Below are 18,155 nucleotides of genomic sequence, written 5' to 3'. Positions count from 1 at the left end.
ACTAATCGACCGTAGCTAGAACATGATTTGAAACGCATCCGGGATCTTTTTTTTTTACGACCCGTGACATATAGTTTCATTGATGACGTCATGATGTAGAGATGCATGGGCGGTGCCATCTTGTGCGAAAGTATAACTAGGCGGACTTGTCATCTAAAAGCCTAAAGAAATACTCTGTTGTCAACAGTATTCCGTGTACGACAGGGAGAATGTCTTGTCCGATGTGGATGCAAAAAGATGAAACTTTCGTCCAGAGTTTACGGCTAAGGCTATTTAAAGAAAATTCTTTGTTTGCTGTCTTTGGCATTTTGAAAACCTACCAGCCAGGGGAAAACAAACACAGACAAAAAACACAAGTCTTAACATTAGCTCAATTTTTATTTAGTTTTTTTGTGAAAAATAATGTTTTTATTTGTAATAGTGATAACATCGTGTTTGTTTTCTTAATTTTCTCTGAAAACCTACCAGTACGCGACCGGTAAATAAAAAATTCTATTTTAAGCGTCTTATAAAGATTTTTCTCGGTATCCACGGCATTACCGTATGATTGATGCTAAAATTTCAACTTTTAAAGGTAGTATGCGCCTCAAAAGTGAAAGACTTAAACTTTTGCTCCAATGAAACTATCAACCGTTCTCTCACCAAATCAAGACTGAAAATCAGGGGTCGCCGTTCAAAGTTGAAGTTTGGCGCCAAATTATCCAACATTTACCAATATTTGAAATCCAAAATGGCCGCTATCCCAGTGTTTACTCTATGGAGAAAATAAAATTTTACATTTTCGATCTTACTTCGTAAGATTTTGAAAAATGCTTGTACCTTTAGCTTTAATTGTTAGGGCAAGAGCAAAACTGGCCAGTCGGTTTACATCTTCTGTCGTTTCTCTACGAGGCAAAGATGCAATTTCACTGGATCAGATGTAACAGAAATATTTCCGTCTGCTGGAAATGTGTCAATTCTTTCGTATCGCCAGTTACCTCTGATATCTACTATACAGATGGTGATGTTTCTATTTCTATTGGATTTGGAAAAACAACTGAGAAAGCTATCCCTTTCTAAGAATGTAAGTTTTAGCTATGACAAAACAAAGAATTTCATTTAAAGATTTCCCTAGCGAGCATTTCCAAGGGTTATTACATATTCGTTTTTCATATTCTGTTTCCACAACCTCAAAATTCCTGCTACCTTACACTTTTCTAACATCAAGCATGGATAAGATTTCTAATCGGTTCATAATTAACTTACCGTGAGTATGTTGACTTTTCTTTTATTAGCCCTCGCCAGCGCTCTACTAACTCTCCCGGTTATTATGGGAGTTGGTGCTATTCACTTTGACAGTGTCAGTCATCGAAAGACAAAGGCACTCGTCTTATGTGACGTTGATGTCGCCGTGTAACACACATCACCACAAGGCAATAGACCGTGTCTCTTTACGTGTTCTATCTGTAGTGTTGGGCAATGCATACCGCCACAATGGTGGCAGCCTTTTTGGCCGCCCAACACCTCGGGGGGCTCGATGGAGTAGGTCCATTTTCCCCAGTAAAGACTTAGGGATGCTTTGCCGTACTCTGTGATCCTTGATTTCCATAGTGAACAGTATCCCGGTTAGAGAACTCTTCGTGCAGCCAAAACTTCGATGTACATGGCCGTCACCAAAGCTGATACCTGCAGTAATGAGACAGTGACCTTTGAGGCTCCTTGCTCATTCGTTCGTGTGCACTGTTATACAATTGGACTTGACATTGAATGAGAAGAAGTGTTGAACTGTTGGTTTTCACAGACTTTTGAGTGTGAAACTTGTTTCACAATAAAATGCTGAAACCCTCTTTAATAATGCATGAAAATGTATGATTCCCAAAAAGGAAACTTCCATAAAATATTATTTGTATAAAAGGTTAGACACTGATTCTTCCTGTGTGCTACTTGTGACATTTCAGGATGGTACTTGACGTCATGTGAAAGACTGTCATTCAAGGCGCCAGTGTAATTCATAAGGGATGGACCATTAGATCTTTGGAGGGGGTGGTCAAAAACGGAAAAAATAATTCAATGCAAAAAGTTAGAAAAAATCTTCAGACTAGTTTGCAAAATAAAAAATAAATAAATCAGAAAGCAAAAAATGATAAATCTGACAGTTTACCTAGAAAAACATATTCAAAAATTTACAATTGTGTACCAAAAAATATTCACAATCTGATGTGACCATCCCCACCTCCCAAAATCTAATGGTCTGTCCCTAAAAGATATATTAGGATAAAGCAATTCTGAACAGTCTGTGTTGGTTCAGATATTGCAAGACTAAAAGTAAAGCTACGCTGTGATAGCAGAATATCGACATGTTGGCCGCAGGGAGAGTGCAAATCAAAATATTACACCCGCTTCCGACCTGGTGCGTTCATCATTTTGCAACAGGGAACGGACGCTGTGTCGTTCTTGTTTTTTTGAAATTGCAAACGCGCCGAACTTCGGACTCCAGAGTAGAAAAGCGAATTCAGTTATCGACAAAGGGGACATACATGTGTGTCCTCGCCATTATTACTGATACCATCAAATGGACGAAAATTTGTTGGAATTTCCAGTTTTGACAGATACGACAAAGGATATGATCGAGTGATGTTTGCTCTTCATGAATAGTGTCCAATGTTAGAATGGTGAAAGGACACATTTCAGTCTCTCTCTCTCTCTCTCTCTCTCTCTCTCTCTCTCTCTCTCTCTCTCTCTCTCTCTGATACATGCAGAAAGGCCAAAATGTAATAAGCATCAGAGTTTTATCATGCGGAAGCATACACATTTGATGATTTTTTATTGTGCAGTGATTCAGAAATACCCGTCAGTACCTGTCATTGTGCACGTGGCAAATTTTAGTACAATAGATGTATTGAAAATTAATAACTTAGATCAATATTGTGATATCGACTTTTCGTTTGACACTGCATTTAAACCGCTGTACCCCTTTCAGAGGTTGTAGCATGGGTTTTGAGGTCTTCCTCCTCTAGTGTCTATGGTTGTAGTTAGCTATTGTTGACTGGACTTCCTACTATTTTATATAAGCTTGACGAAATTCTACCTTTCGATGATGACAGCTGCCAAACGCCCTCTGACACCTAACTCTTTCTCTGAAAATAATTACAACATCATCGGAGGGCAATGACATTGTGTTACCATACACTTGTGCCAGCGAGGGCCCGGCCTCTTGTGTATATTTCAATTTTACTACATTATTATTCATTTGTGGCAATCGACATCAGCTGACACCATCATGAAATCGCTTTGGTGTCGTCAGCTCTCAGTGTAACTGGGGCGTCTTTTGCACGTCTGTTCGTTGGATTACGCGCTTCATTGTGGTGCATTTATAGAGACAGTTTAGATGCGTCAGTGTTTCCGAATGTAACACGTAACACAGTATACAGGCGACGTAGCTTTCTAATTTTGCCCTGTGTACAGGGTGGGTGCGTGAGATTCGCGCCATTGGAGTGCTCAAGTCGACGGGATGGGAGAGACGGGCAGCAGTACTGGATATTTTTATAAGGACTTTGTCCATCATGTGTCAAACAACAAATATCCACTGTATGTAGCTTGGATAATGATGATGCTGCTGGCTTCCAATCAGATAAGCAGGTCTGTTTTGCTCTCACATGTCACTCGTATCTAAAGGTTTTAGATTCATATTTTATTTTATTTTATTTACAATTTCATTGAGCGGCTGTGTCGCCCTTTACAGTAATTTTCATAGGGGGTCATACAGAGGGTAATGTTCATAACTACAAATCACAAAAAATATTACAAAAAGAAGAGAGTAGTAGCGAGGGAGCATTTATTCTGATATAGTCTGCGTTTGAAGGTGTATAGCTTGGTTCTTGGTTTGTTTGTTTGGTTTCTGTGGGTGAGGCATTCCACATTTTCGAGCCACGGAAGTGAATCCTATATTGACCAGCTTTTGTGTGGAGTTCGTTACACATATTCCATAAGCCGTAGATATTACATAAAAAGTTGCATAAGCAATAATGTAAAAATCATGGATGGCATTTTCCCTCTAGAAGGCGGAAATACTGGCCTCACAGTCGGTGGTGAGTTCGAGACTAGCAACTTGTTGATACGCCCTGTGGTAACATATACGTTTGGCATCACCGTTGCTTCCCAACTGAGCGTAGTTGTGGACATCTGTTTCCGTCGGTTCCATGGTGCATAACACAGAAATAAAGAGTGCGCTGTTTGTGTTTAATGAGTATTACGGGAGTGATGGATGACGTCGTAAAATTAAAGGAGTATTTTGCTGTAAATACGAGAGAGGCCGACGTATGAGTGGTCTCTGCCTGCATCAACAATGTTATCACCCCTCCATAGCACGACTACATTCTGTGTATTCGTAGATTGAATTCGTTGAAGAGAAGTTTACAAGAATATGAACATTAATCATATCTTCAGTCCTTGCAAGTTTGTATACATACATACATACATACATACATACATACATACATACATACATACATACATACATACATACATGTAATAAGTCTTTACCATTGTATGCCAAACAGCACTCTACATAAAACTAAAGGTTAAACGACCGTTTCTATATACTGTAACTCGGGACATTTAATATGCACATTATAGTACATCTGTGCCTGCGATTTGATCTCGGTTACATCCTGCAATTTGCGATAATGCAATTCTACTCATGCACGAAATGTTGATGTGGTTTTCACTGGACTCACAGGGTTCCATGGCAACGCCGGTCTGAGAGGCTGTGGTCTTTTCGAGACTAATCAGGATGGCTGACATTTCACAAATGGTGTGTGCCAGCCTTCTGTTATATTCAGAATGTTAGCAACACTTAATATTCTCAGAGAAAGGTCGGCAACACAAATAAATCATTCTTTTATATAAATAATACTGCTTTTAATGCTCTCGTTCTGTAATGACAACAACATGGTATTAAACACTTTGGGAAGTCCTGGAACCTACCCATAATGCACTGTGATGAATGTTTGTGATATGTTGTCGTGTGGATAAAATACAGCTGTGTCCATTGTACACCTGGTTGGATCCAATGGAATATAAAACTCGTGTACGATGTAAGCTTAATGTTAACGCAATAAATGATACTTCGCGAACAAAATCGTAAATGTGTCATGCTTCACTTTAGTGGTTTGTCTTCCAGGACACGATATCAGTTAAATACAAGTGCAAGCCCCTACACTGTACAATAAGGCATGCTCAATTCTCTGTGTGTGATACAGTATCTGTCCTGTACTGTCTGTCTGTCTGTCTGTATGTATGTATGTATGTATGTATGTATGTATGTATGTATGTATGTATGTATGTATGTATCTATCTATCTATCTATCTATCTATCTATATATATATATCTATATATCTATCTATCTATTATGTCTTTATTTGTGCGTGTCCCGGCATACATGTTTTAGTGTTAAACAATGTTCCAACATTATTTCATGCTGCATGTTTCTCAATAGTCTACACTTCATGTTAATATTTTAGAGGAATATAGATGTACATTAGAAACAATTCTTAAGCTTACTTTGCACTCCCCGTAATATTATGGTCGTGCTTAACTTTCTGCGAACTTACTTTATAGATATGTGATTGTCGCTACGAACGTGCAGATGGCGAACGAAATGCACTTCGGCGATAGAGAATGTCGGACCACCGAACGGCGGATACCGAAGAAGGACGATATTTGCCGAAAGAACATGACGCTGTGAGTGAAAATTCCTTGACAGCAATTTAATATTTTTATTGAAAATGGGCGGTTTTTACCATCCGACCATGGTTTAGGTTAAAGGTCACCTGTGCCTGTATGTTCTAATTTCGGAGTTCAGATTTATATATAAAAAACAATGGAAAAATTTTACTCTCTAGCCAGGGATATGTCACAGCCGTAATGGTTCGCCTGTTGCCAGGTCTTCAATGTTATCTACATCCTCTAACTATCGTGTACTTGACCATGACATACCTTGGTAGATGGATCCTGCTACTTGAGTTGCATGCCGTCTACCATTTCAAAGTAAAATGTTATATTGAGAAAGAATTTACATTCTTGTTTCTTTTTATTTGGTTATTTATATTTATTAAAAGTAAACAATCAAAAGACGAGTCTGCAGAGGATTGGGAGACTGAAATAGGTGAGAATCACCAAACAAAACCAATTCCCCACAACACACTACAAAACAAGCGAAATGAAAAGATGACATAAAATGTGCAGCAACTTGAATCAAACATACAACAATATAGAACAAGTCTAGTAAGGTCTGCATTAACTACAAAGGCAGCGAATTGATCGCGTACAAGTGTTTTGAGAATCATCTCTAAAGATGACAATCTTTATTGCCCGGTAAAATGTGAGAGTTGAATTTGTAGTTCGTGATGCCATGGTTGAATTTTTCAATAAATTGGCCATGCAATTAAGATAAGGTGGCGATAGGAAAGAGTATTTAAGATGCGAATATTGGAAGACGAAAACTTAATAAACTATAATTGTTTATGAATATAGTCTAGAAATACATTTATGAAAGAATATCAGAACACTGACAGTGCCAGCGTGTTATTTCCCCATCTGCCAAATCGCTACAAAGTGTATTAATGCCAAAATCTACTCGGCATGGTACATTTTAGCGGATTACGTCAGTGAAGAGAACGCTTTGGGGGTAACAAAGTGTTCAAATTGTTGTTCAAATTTCAACATATGGCACATGTTATGCCTCTATGGCTGTACCAAACTTTACCCGATGGTGGTATATGAACATGGCATATTAACCCTTATAAAATATACAATTTTTTTCAAGTTTTTGCCAAAATTTTGATAAAAAATGTAGCCAATTAAATGTTATGTTTATTTGGTCCAAAATATCAAAACAATTTCACGAAAGTTCATTAAAACTGGCAAAATGTTGCACCTTAAATGTTGGTGGGAAAAATTACAGCATTCAAAGGGTTAAGGGTTTACTAAGACCTGAAAACAAAAACCTCATGACACTGTTATTCGACTGTTTCTCAGTCACAGGATTTGGGCATGGGATGATAAATCTATGGCGAGGGTAGTTAACAAAAAGGGAGGAGCAAACATTGCTGAAAATGATTTTTTTTGCGATGCAGAGTTTTGAAAAATATAACCTTCACTTTCGCCAGACGATCTTTCACTAAAGTTACTATGCATCATGCAAATAATAGAATTCTTTTAAAGTTTAACACCTACACATGTTGCAAATTCCTTATAAGCAGATTTTAAAAAAGTAGACTGCAAAAGTACACTGTGACGTCACTATGTACGGAATAGGGCAAAATCATGATGACGTCAGAGTTCCATCAGTGATATGCAAATATAATTATTTGTCGGACAATATTGACAAGAGTTTGGAATAATAGAATCCCACACCCCAACGGGTTGGGATGGAATGTCTCACACGAGTTGGGGAATTCTGTCTCACACGAGCCGAAGGCGAGTGTGAGACAGAATTCCCCAACGAGTGTGAGACATTCCATCCCAACCCATTGGGGTGTGGGATTATTTTTCTCACGTCCCTCCAATATCTTTAGAAAATTGCATTTTATTGTGGTAGGTTTATACTATCAAAAACCAGCACACGATTGCACTTGTTTCATTTGTATCATTCCGCAAAGAAAAATGAAGTTCCTTTCATTGATGCGCATATCAAACACGTTAACATGTATATTACCGATATGGCAATTTTGTTTTGTTGGTCAGCCACAAAATTATCCAGGTCATCTGAGGAAAATGTTGCGAAACAGCTCTGGTGGCCATCTGTTGATGACATTGCGAGAACGTTGTCGTCTGCTATAGTGCTTACAGCCTCGTGTGTAGATGGCTCGCTCATCTTTCGCTAACTGTATCGCTGTCAAGTCAGTTCTTCTCAAGAAAATATGTCGACGAGCGTAAACAGCCGATAGGTTTGTAATGGCCTGAATTCTCCCGTTACAACATAAAAGCGGTCATCCTCCGTGTATTTGTTGCCGACGCTGACCGTACTCAAATCTAGAACAACCTGTTCACTCTGCGGTTCAGTCGTCTGTCTGCTATAGTGCCAGTTGTACATTACGCGATGTTCTATTCGTCAAATAATTCGTACAGAGAACTAGGCGCTGAGCAGAATTGACCAATCAACATACGTTTCACATACGAGGTGTTCGGTCGCGCAACAATACAGAGTGTGAGAACAAATTGTTCTCACACTGGTGTTCTCACACTCCTAGCGCACTGAGGACGTGAGAATTATAATCTTAATATTGACAAGACAATATTGACAAGAGTTTGGAAATTATAATCTGAATGGTAAAGATGGTATTTTGATAGCACCGATATTCTGACTGAAAACATAAATTTTAATGCCAAATGATGGAGCGGTAACAAAAAACAGCTAAACAAACAGAGGGTATGTCAGAATTTCTGTGTGCAGCACCACAATGTTGCGGGCGCGCGTTGCTATATTTAGAAGGAAATCCGGAGTCACCACCAACCTTGTGTATGTCAGTGACAGGATTAACAGCCGTGATGCTGAAGGGCAGAATCAAGCTCGCCTATTCACTCAGGGTACTATATGTAGCATATGTAAATTGAAAATTATTATATTCGCGCGTATTTGTATAAGGTAAATGTGACACCATGGCACACTTAATGTCCTTCGTATGTAATTATATTCTGTTATCAGGAAAATAGGGTTGATTATGTCGGTATATACCACTAGGCAACAGCTGTCACAACTTTGTTCAGTCACCATGTTGGGGACAATCTTGCCTTTTTAGCTTGTACTCCTCACGAGATTAGCATTTATTAACATAAATTGACACGTATATAGCTGTTTACCGAGGGGTTGTTCTCAAAAAAATTGACCTGGCTATATATTTTCTTGTATTTCATAATATCTACTTTATTTTCTTAGTGCATGCTGTGACCAATGCTTTTTGAATATTTCAATAAAAGAAATGCAAACAAACTTTATTATGTAGCATTATGTAGACAAACAATATTTCTGTCAGCAGAGGTAGAAAAATTAATTCCTTTATGGTAGAATAATGGGCGCTTTTGAACTGAGAGTTTTAAAAAGCACAACAATAGTTATTGTATAATCCCCTTTCAACAAGTAAATATGGTGTATTTCGTATCAATGGAAAAAAGGAATAGAGTTTCACGTAAATCGAATTGATGTGATGACTAGTTGCATTGCATTGACGACATTGAATCAGAACTCGCGATTTTTTTAGTTCCCGCGATGACGCTACCGTATGCTAGCAGGAAAGACATGTAAACACTACATTTTTATTCAGATACTGGAATTTGCAATGTTTTATTTTGTACTTTGTACGCATCAATCAAAATTCAATGAGGACAAATGACACCTGATATTAACTTGCAAAAGCCGATTTGGAAGTACTCTATGCATCACTTCTATAATACAGCATTAATAGAAATCAGACTCTGATGTATTGGCGTCGACGTAACATGTCAGCATATGGTGATGTATCATTATGACAATATATTATACCATAATAAATATCATTATAAAAATATATTATTCTATTATAAAGTAATAACAGAGTCGTTTATGTAAAGTCTGCTAATAGTAGCATGTTAGATGTATAATGTAAATGCCGATTGCGAATCTGCATATCTACATTATCATTTAATCGAGAATGAGAATCATGACGTCATTGTGACCTTGTTTCTCATGTCAATTTAATTGTGTAATAATTGGATAGAGTTTGGAATGTTTTCAATTCATCGCAGACACACAATAGATACAATCACCATGATTTTAAAGCGAGAGTCACATATAACCGTAGGCAAGTTGCGTATTACGTCTGCAGAGACTGATGTCAATATGTCTGTATGTCGGTATGTATGTATGTATGTATGTATGTATGTATGTATGTATGTATGTATGTATGTATGTATGTATGTATGTATGTATGTATGTATGTATGTATGTATGATTGTTTGTATTATGTATTATGTATTATGTATGTACGTATATACGTGTGCGTCTATGTGTGTGCCTAAGTATAGAATAATGGATGTGTAAATAGATATATTATTTATAGATTCATGGAACCATCTGGGCTGACACTTTGTGGGTCAATTGATTGATAGACTGATGATTTATTAACTGATCGATCAGTTTATCGATTCAATTGAATGAATAATAACTGTATATTTTCCATATACAGTTGCGAGGTACCATCGGACAATCACTCGACGTGTACTTGGCATTATACCGGCACTGGAGTTCAGTACCAACTCCTCGCTGGGCCGCTCTTCAACGTCATCTTTGGAATAACCGGAGTCTTCGTCGGAGTGGTCATGGAAAGGAACAGAAACAACAGGAAAAACGTAATCGCTGCTTGTGCAATATCCTGGAGTTCAATGCTCATCTTCGGCTCGTACGCATCGTCCTTCATCCAGCTGGCATTGACAAGATTGGGAGTCGCTTTTTTGTAAGTTACATGACGCATTTTGGGCGGTTAAATTTCACTATCAGAGTTCAAGGTCCCGACGATATCGATCACTGAAACATTTCACTCAATCTGGTCACCGCGCTTGACTCCGTTCAGGAGTAAAACCACATAACCACACAACACCAATCCCCGGCACCAAATCGAGAATTTGTACGTTTAATTTGAATTTATTACTATATGGTAACCACTGTCAGACAAAATAAAGAGTTTTAACGGGTTTAGTTGAATCTCTGTTTTCTTTTAAAAAGTCGAATTATTCGCGCATTTGAATACGGCGAGAACCTATCTTCCGGTTGCATCACCCTGAACACCAGAAAAATAACAACTGTATAATGCAATAAAATTAGAATATTTTATGACATAATAAGACGGAACACGAAACGTTTGATTTCAATAAAAAAGACACAATGGTCTGTGAGCTGGTAAGTCCAGCTTATGATGTTACACGACACAATATATATCATATTATGAACGTCATCGTATTTCAGGAACAACCCACAATTGTTCCATAGGCACGCAGATATGAGAGTGGAAATATTATTTCACGGTGCCCAGACATTTGCGTTAGATACATAGAAAATGAGTGATATAATTCCCAGGTGTGGAAATAGGAAACAGGCTATTAAGCCAAGAAAAATAAAAAGTTCGTTTCTCATCCTCGCGCGTGTCAATTCAGACCCGCCGTGTCAACCTTTTTTCTCTGCTCATGAGGAAATAAAATGAAAAATATATTAAATAAACGCAAAAATACGCGACGATAGTGCATAACTCAGTGCTGTATAAAACAGAACTGTAAACGAAATAACTGAGACTAACATTCCATTCTTTTCAGAACTACACATCTGTCATTGTTATATTAAGCTGTTAAAACTGTACATTTCCGCACTAAAAGACAAACCACAGAACTGTTGCTATACAAAAACACAAAAGCAACACTGCTGTGCATTTATCTCTGCGTGCATTCATATGTTGTTTTTATGGGTTTTTTTGCGCGTTCTTGTTGGTCGAAAAATAAAAAAAATGAGAAGAAAAACCCGCGTCACCGCATCATTTTTGCAATATGTCTAGGATGAGAAACAAACTTTTTATTTTTCTTGGCCATAGTACTTTTCACAGATTTCAAGGGTCTTTACATTTGTAGTTGAGTGTCAATCGGACATTTCGGCTCGGTCTACGCGGTCAAGGGGCTACTTGCTTGTCCGTTATTTAGCTTAGGGGGAATAGGTGTGAATTTGAGAACATTGCGGAGGAATTTTGACAGTTCTTACGAATGTAGACTACGTTTGACAATCTTCATGTATTATCTTTGTCTTCATAGCGAAGCAGCTTTTGCGGCGTTTGCAGCGAGTCTGCTATCCAGTTACTTCCCGCCAGTGAGTATAGAGTTTTCTCTCAGCATCGGAAGTTTGCCTCTTTTGGGATTCAGAAAACGTCGCTTTGTCAGCATCAATAGCAAGAATAAACATGAAATCATTTTGATGAAACTAAAACAAGTTTACACATCGATAAAATTAATCCAATACGACCGATGCCGACTGGATTAATGTTTAATCACAGTTTGCATTTAGGCTAAAAAAATAAATTGTGCTGTTCCGATAACATGGTTTTCAAAAATAGGGTAGGTAGGTCGGCAAGGATTTTTTCCCCAAAATATTTTTATTTTAAATATGCATTTTTCAGGGGTTCAGGGCGATCAAACACTGGCCACAACATTTCCAGAAAAACGTATCATACATATAAAAGGAATAAAAACATATAAGACGTCCTCGTTCAAGCAAAAATCAAATGCTAGGTAACGAACACGTGATTTTACGGGTATTTTTCGTTTTTTTTTTACATAGCTCTAAAATGTTTAGGGTAGGCAGGCAAAAAATAGGGTAGGTCGGGTTATCGGAACAGCACAATTTTTTCTTTGGCCTTGCATATTTTTATAAAGTCATGTGTTTTAGATATATCCATATCTTTGTTGCCTTTTGAAGCAGATCATGTTTGAAACAAAAAATATATCTTTATGAGAAATGACATGGATCTGTCATCCACATATCTCTGTAGAATTTACGCGCCATGGCTATGAGTCTGTTCATGTGTGGTGTCAACATCGGCTACAGTTTGGCTTACGTCATCAAGATGGTGGCAGCACATTCTGGGTGGAGACATGCGTACTTCGTCACAGGGTTGCCAGGGATAATTCTTGGAATATTGACCTACTGTACCATAAGAGAACCCGCTACGCAGGTAAAACAGAGAGAGAGAGAGAGAGAGAGAGAGAGAGAGAGAGAGAGAGAGAGAGAGAGAGAGAGACTTCATATCCTTGGAAAGGTTTAACTTTCATTCGATCGATGGCATACTTTCAGTTATAAAGTGTTCGCAATATGGATGGTGAATAAAAAACAAAAGGAGAAACAGAACCATGTATTTACTATTATGATCTTGAAATAATCAATTTCATTTTCTCGTTATACATCTTTCCATTTTTTCCATTCTCTACCATTTAACATCTTCATGTACCTTGTTTAGATTTATGTAAGAGCTACGGATCAATATATTGGCTATTTCTTCCCTTTTTCAGTTACCAGAAAACGTCCAACACAAGGAATCCAGCTTTTACAGCCCATTAACATCATTCGCATCTAAGCACATGTCGACCCGGACACTTGCACCGGCGCCGTTCATAAATCCACTGTTTGCCGTGATTGTCGTTGGTGGCGCAATTCGATGCGGTGGTGGACACACTTTCTACTACAATATCCACAATTACATCAATCACTACTACCCTGGTTTTCCCACAGAAAATTATCTAAGCTGGATACCGGCCGTTGCGGGGTTACTTGGATCTCTATCGGGAGGAATAATAGCAGATAGAATAGCCATACATTATGAACAAGGCTACGTCGGTAGACTTCGGGTGATCCTGTTTTCATTGGTGAGCTTGCCTCCTTCGAATGCGCACACATGTGCGCATATACATAGATCTATACACTCAAATAAATACCATTCATATCCGATTAATTATCTAGTTTGCAGAATAAACAGAAATGAAATCATCCGTCCATGAAAAAGTTTACTTTTAAGGTAGAACGCGCCTCGGGGACAGACCGATTCGGATCTTTTGAGAAGCTCTTGGTGTAAGAAAACTATTCATCGGCTTATAGTGTTTCGAAATTAACACAGCGATGGTGGCCATTTTGAATTTCAAATATCGGTAAATCTTGCATATTTGTTTCTCTAGTTCCAAAATTTGCATGGCGACTCCCGATTTTTATTATTGATTTTGAAAAAAAATGGTTGAAATATTTCTTATGGAAAGTTTGAGCAAAAGTTTAAGTCTTTCACTTTCGACGCGCATACTGCTTTAGCCCTTTGAGCGCTATAATTTTCTCCCGCCAAAAATTGTAGTGCAAAATTTTACCAGCTTTTATGAATTTTTCGGTAACTTTTTGATAATTTTGGACCAAATGGACATCGCATTTCATTTGCTACAGTTTTTTCTCAAAATTTTGGCGAAAAGCTGATAAAAATGCCTGGGCTTTATTTTATAAAGGGGACAAAAATAGACATTGGCGCTCAAAGGGGCAATGATAGTGCAACTTTGAGTTTATTAGTTTAAAGCTCAATAAGCCGTATCGTTTGGTGCATTTAATAGTATGGCTGTTCTGTTTGTGAAAAATATTGTTTCTCTTTCTACTCCAAAGGCTTGCCGAAATGCTTGATGTTGAACTTGTCAACACTGACTTTTGTGTATGTACTACCCTCCAGCTGCTACTGTTAACAACTGAATTTTAGTCCGTACTAGAATTCATTTGTCAATAATAACATTTCATATAGTTGTGTGTGCGAGGCCAGCACTTTGTTTTTGAACAATGGGAGAACAAAAAGTACTTGTTTTCCAATACAAAATATAATAAAATTATTATCAAATGTTATAGCTATTGTTCCCGTAAGGTTTTTTTAATTTTTTGACAAAAAATTATCAGTCAGTCAAATTACTTATTACTTTCTTAGTTTTTGACAAAAATTATCAGTCAGTCAAATTACTTATTACTTTCTTTCAGTATTTCACTATCTAGCCAGCTATTATTCAGTTTGTTAGTTATTTAGTTTCTCATAATTTCGCATTTTACTTTCAGGTGTTGTCTTTGCCATGCGCAATGCTTGTCTTGTCGTTGCCACCGCCGCTGTGTTTCCTAATGTTAATACCTGGGTATGTTGTCAATGAAATGTGGAGTGGAATCGCCATAACGGCCGTAGTAGAACAAGCCCCGCCGGGAAGGACAAACATCGGCCATCGCGGTGTATGTTTTCGCCATCAACATGATAGGTGGCAACTTGACTTTACTCTTGCCGGCCATCCGAAAAATGTACAATTGGAAAATAGCCATGCTCTTGCTCTGGCCCGGGGCGTATACGTGTGCGCTATTCATGTTTGTATGGGCCATTCATCTGGCGACAGAACGGACGCTGAAGAGGTGGAAAGTTGATCTCAAAGAGATCGGACACACGATGACCAATGGACATTTATGAAAAATTGGCCGCATTCTCGGTCCATCGCCGTGATGAAAAATTTAAGTGTGTTTTTGTTCACCCAACGGAAATCATACAGTGGTTGCCTATCAGATAAGACCACATCTTGAAAAATTGCATTTTAGCGAGATATGCCATCACGACTGAAGATCTAGTAAACGTATGTCCATGTAATACATGGGTTATGACTGACCATTCACTGTGTGAGAAGTATAACACAGAAATAAAATTGTTTTATGAAGTGACAAGGACAATGATTAAGTCAAAGGGCGGAACCACAAAACCCCAATAGCTGCGTTATCTCATATTTACACGTTCATGATTTTACTTTTTAAGGTAGAATGCGCCGGCCTCAGGGACAGATATTCGGACTCTCAAATTTCTACAATTCTTCTCTGATCTACCACTTGTGGGGGCTCATTTTAAAGCTCTCGGAGAAAGAAAAGCTTTCACCGGAAAATCAAAATTTAATTTACCCCACAGAGTTAACACAGGGATGGCGGCCATTTTGAATTTTAAATATCGCAAAATATATTTGGTAATTTGTTTCGCTAGTTCACAACTTTGCACGGTGACATCAATTTTTATTGTTAATTTAGCAAGAGAAAAGTTGAAAGTTTCATATACATATATATGATATAGGAAAGTTTTAGCAAAACTTTCACTTTCGAAGCGCATATTGCCTTACGGTAGAATGCGCCTCGAGGACAGGCATTCGGGCTTTCAGATTGTTCAATACTTTCTGGTCTATCACTAGCTTGAGGGGCTCATTCTAAAGCTCTTGGTGTAAGCAAAATTTTCAAAAATTTGTTGAAAATGTTATGTTTCCCTATAGACTTAACAGGAATGAGTGGCCATTTTGAATTTCAAATGTCGGAAATATTATGTAATATGTTTCTCTAGTACTTCAGCAAGCTTTGTACTATATCGTACATTATGTTGTGCAAAAAAGTTGGCGTTCGTCCATTATGGGACGTGATGTACATTATTGCGTAAACATAATTTGTTGAGATACAATCAACGTCTGCAAAGTGACCCCTGACCCCTGATTTTTGAAAGAGATTGGGGCGCGTTAAAACCGAAGTGCTACTGACTGTTTTACCAGAACGTCACTGGCCTCTCTTTGTTGTCTTACCGAAGCGTCGTATCTGTTGATGATGCTGGTAATTCAAGGTTTATCATGATGAATAAATATTTGAATGATTAAACAAAATGGCAACATTTGGTACAATGGTAAGTTATGAAGTTTGGGGAATAATGAACTACATGTAAGTTACAACTAAAAAATCTGGAAATTATTCCAAATTCAAACTCAAATTTAAATGTCTAATGTGAGCTGATCAAGTTACCCCTTGACTTGTCAGTGGCGCGTATTTGTGATTGTAACTTTTATACTCATGGTACGGGTCTGAACTGGGCCAACAGGCAGCGACTGTGAACGCTGTAACCTGTTGTTTGTTTGTGCGGCCGCTCAGAAGGTTTTTAGCTGATTGGTTGTTTCAACACATTTTCGTCCAACAAATGAGCTACAACCTTCTGCGACACCAAACATCAGACAGGTAGCAGATTTCTACAGGTAAGACACAGAAAGATTACAGAAGCAAAAAAAGTTTTAGGTAACACACAAATTTCTTACCAGAAATGCTTACAAAGATGAAAAGGTGCACGAGTTTAGCTAGTTTTACAGACAAGCAGAACTTTTTGCCATGAAGAAGATGGTACGTATTTTCGTTGAAAGTTTTTATCAAATCACCATCTCAAACTCTTGCTGTGGTGTGAAGGCGACTTTTCACCAGAAATGCATTTCAATATTATGCAGTATGACCCCTATGAGGCTATTGCGTTGCTGATTGGCTGTTTGGAAATCATTCAATGGGCAAATAGGAACAGTGAAAAAAGTGGTTAAATGCTGGCGGAACACTGAGCGCACAATAGTCTTTTTAATGTGCTCCTTCTGAGGGAATTCCCCTTCATTAAATGACATCACGTATTTGCATAAATTTGAAACTATCAGAGAATCAGTCTCAGGGTTGATATTATGACCAAAGCTGAGAAAACTGGCCCACTGTCACAATAAACAAACACTTTCGTAACAAGTTTTACTTTAGTTTTGAAATATGACTGAGGTCATCCCTATGAACCCTAAAAGCAATGTTTAAAAGTACATATGAAGACCTTCAAATGAAATCTGAAAACGACGCCGTTTTAGACATTGTTTATTCAAAACATAAGAACGTTGACCCTCGTCCACATACGCAACATTACGGCTTTCCATCAGTCATCTTAATGTCGGAGGATATCCCAAGGCGTGTGCACCTTCAAGAAAACATATATGAAAGCAGTCAGAAAACTATCAAACAGATGTTTCGACAAAAAAGTGAGAGAGATAACATTGGCCAAGACATTCCACTCATAAATTAAATAATGGTTGAAGAAGACATTTAAATACATGCAGTGGAATAAAACAAATAGGTTGGAAATACTGCCACATGAGGGCGCAGGAGCTAGAGCTGAGCGTGAGTTCACAGGCGCATATCACGTGTGAGGAGTAGGTCGTGACTCTATAATTATATGAAGTTTATTTCTTTTTTGCATTGTGGCCTTCAGGAAAGTTGAGCGTTTTTTTTCGGATTTGAATATCACCATCAAGAAAATGAGTTTATTTTTCCTCTGGCTAAAATTGAAGACTTGGGCTTTTAATATCAGCAGTGTAATTTATAAATCAGCTTATGAACTGAAATGCTCCCAAGTATAAAATTGAAATTTTGCCATAAGTTTGGAACTTCATTTAAATTGTTGTGACCAACATCACGAACAATATTCACTGAAGATTAATTTCAAAACTCATTGAGTATGCAAGTATGTAATTTGTTGAAATGAAAATACTAATTTCCTTTGACTGTTGTCATTGTATCACCACTTTACATCAAGCTGACTTTTAATAGCAAGTGATGGATGTACATCCATGTCTACGTCCTTCAAACTTTTTACGCCAAACTATTGAAATAAAGAGAAAATGCAATATGTCGTTCACAACTGCTATATCACTTTACCATCAATTCATATAGCAATTTCATCAATGTTGGTAAGAGCCTCGAGTTATCACTAACTTTGCGCGTGAACACGTGAGCTAAAAAACACTT

General features: G+C 37.8%; 1 protein-coding gene across 1 annotated transcript; it reads left to right on the top strand.

Moving 5' to 3' along the window:
• Positions 1-3,228: 3,228 nt before the first annotated feature.
• LOC139137370 (MFS-type efflux pump MSMEG_3705-like) lies at positions 3,229-15,260 on the top strand. The gene is made up of 7 exons (XM_070705424.1): positions 3,229-3,618; positions 5,600-5,722; positions 10,204-10,470; positions 11,810-11,864; positions 12,544-12,726; positions 13,061-13,414; positions 14,619-15,260. The coding sequence occupies exons 1-7, from the start codon at positions 3,491-3,493 to the stop codon at positions 14,967-14,969; spliced, it is 1,461 nt and encodes a 486-aa protein (XP_070561525.1). The 5' UTR covers positions 3,229-3,490; the 3' UTR covers positions 14,970-15,260.
• The last annotated feature ends 2,895 nt before the right edge of the window (positions 15,261-18,155 follow it).

This window comes from Ptychodera flava, chromosome 7 (assembly GCF_041260155.1).
Source record: "Ptychodera flava strain L36383 chromosome 7, AS_Pfla_20210202, whole genome shotgun sequence".
In the NCBI taxonomy this organism is placed as follows: domain Eukaryota; kingdom Metazoa; phylum Hemichordata; class Enteropneusta; family Ptychoderidae; genus Ptychodera; species Ptychodera flava.
Note: the sequence above shows the minus strand (reverse complement) of the source record. Positions and strands in the feature narration are given on the sequence as shown.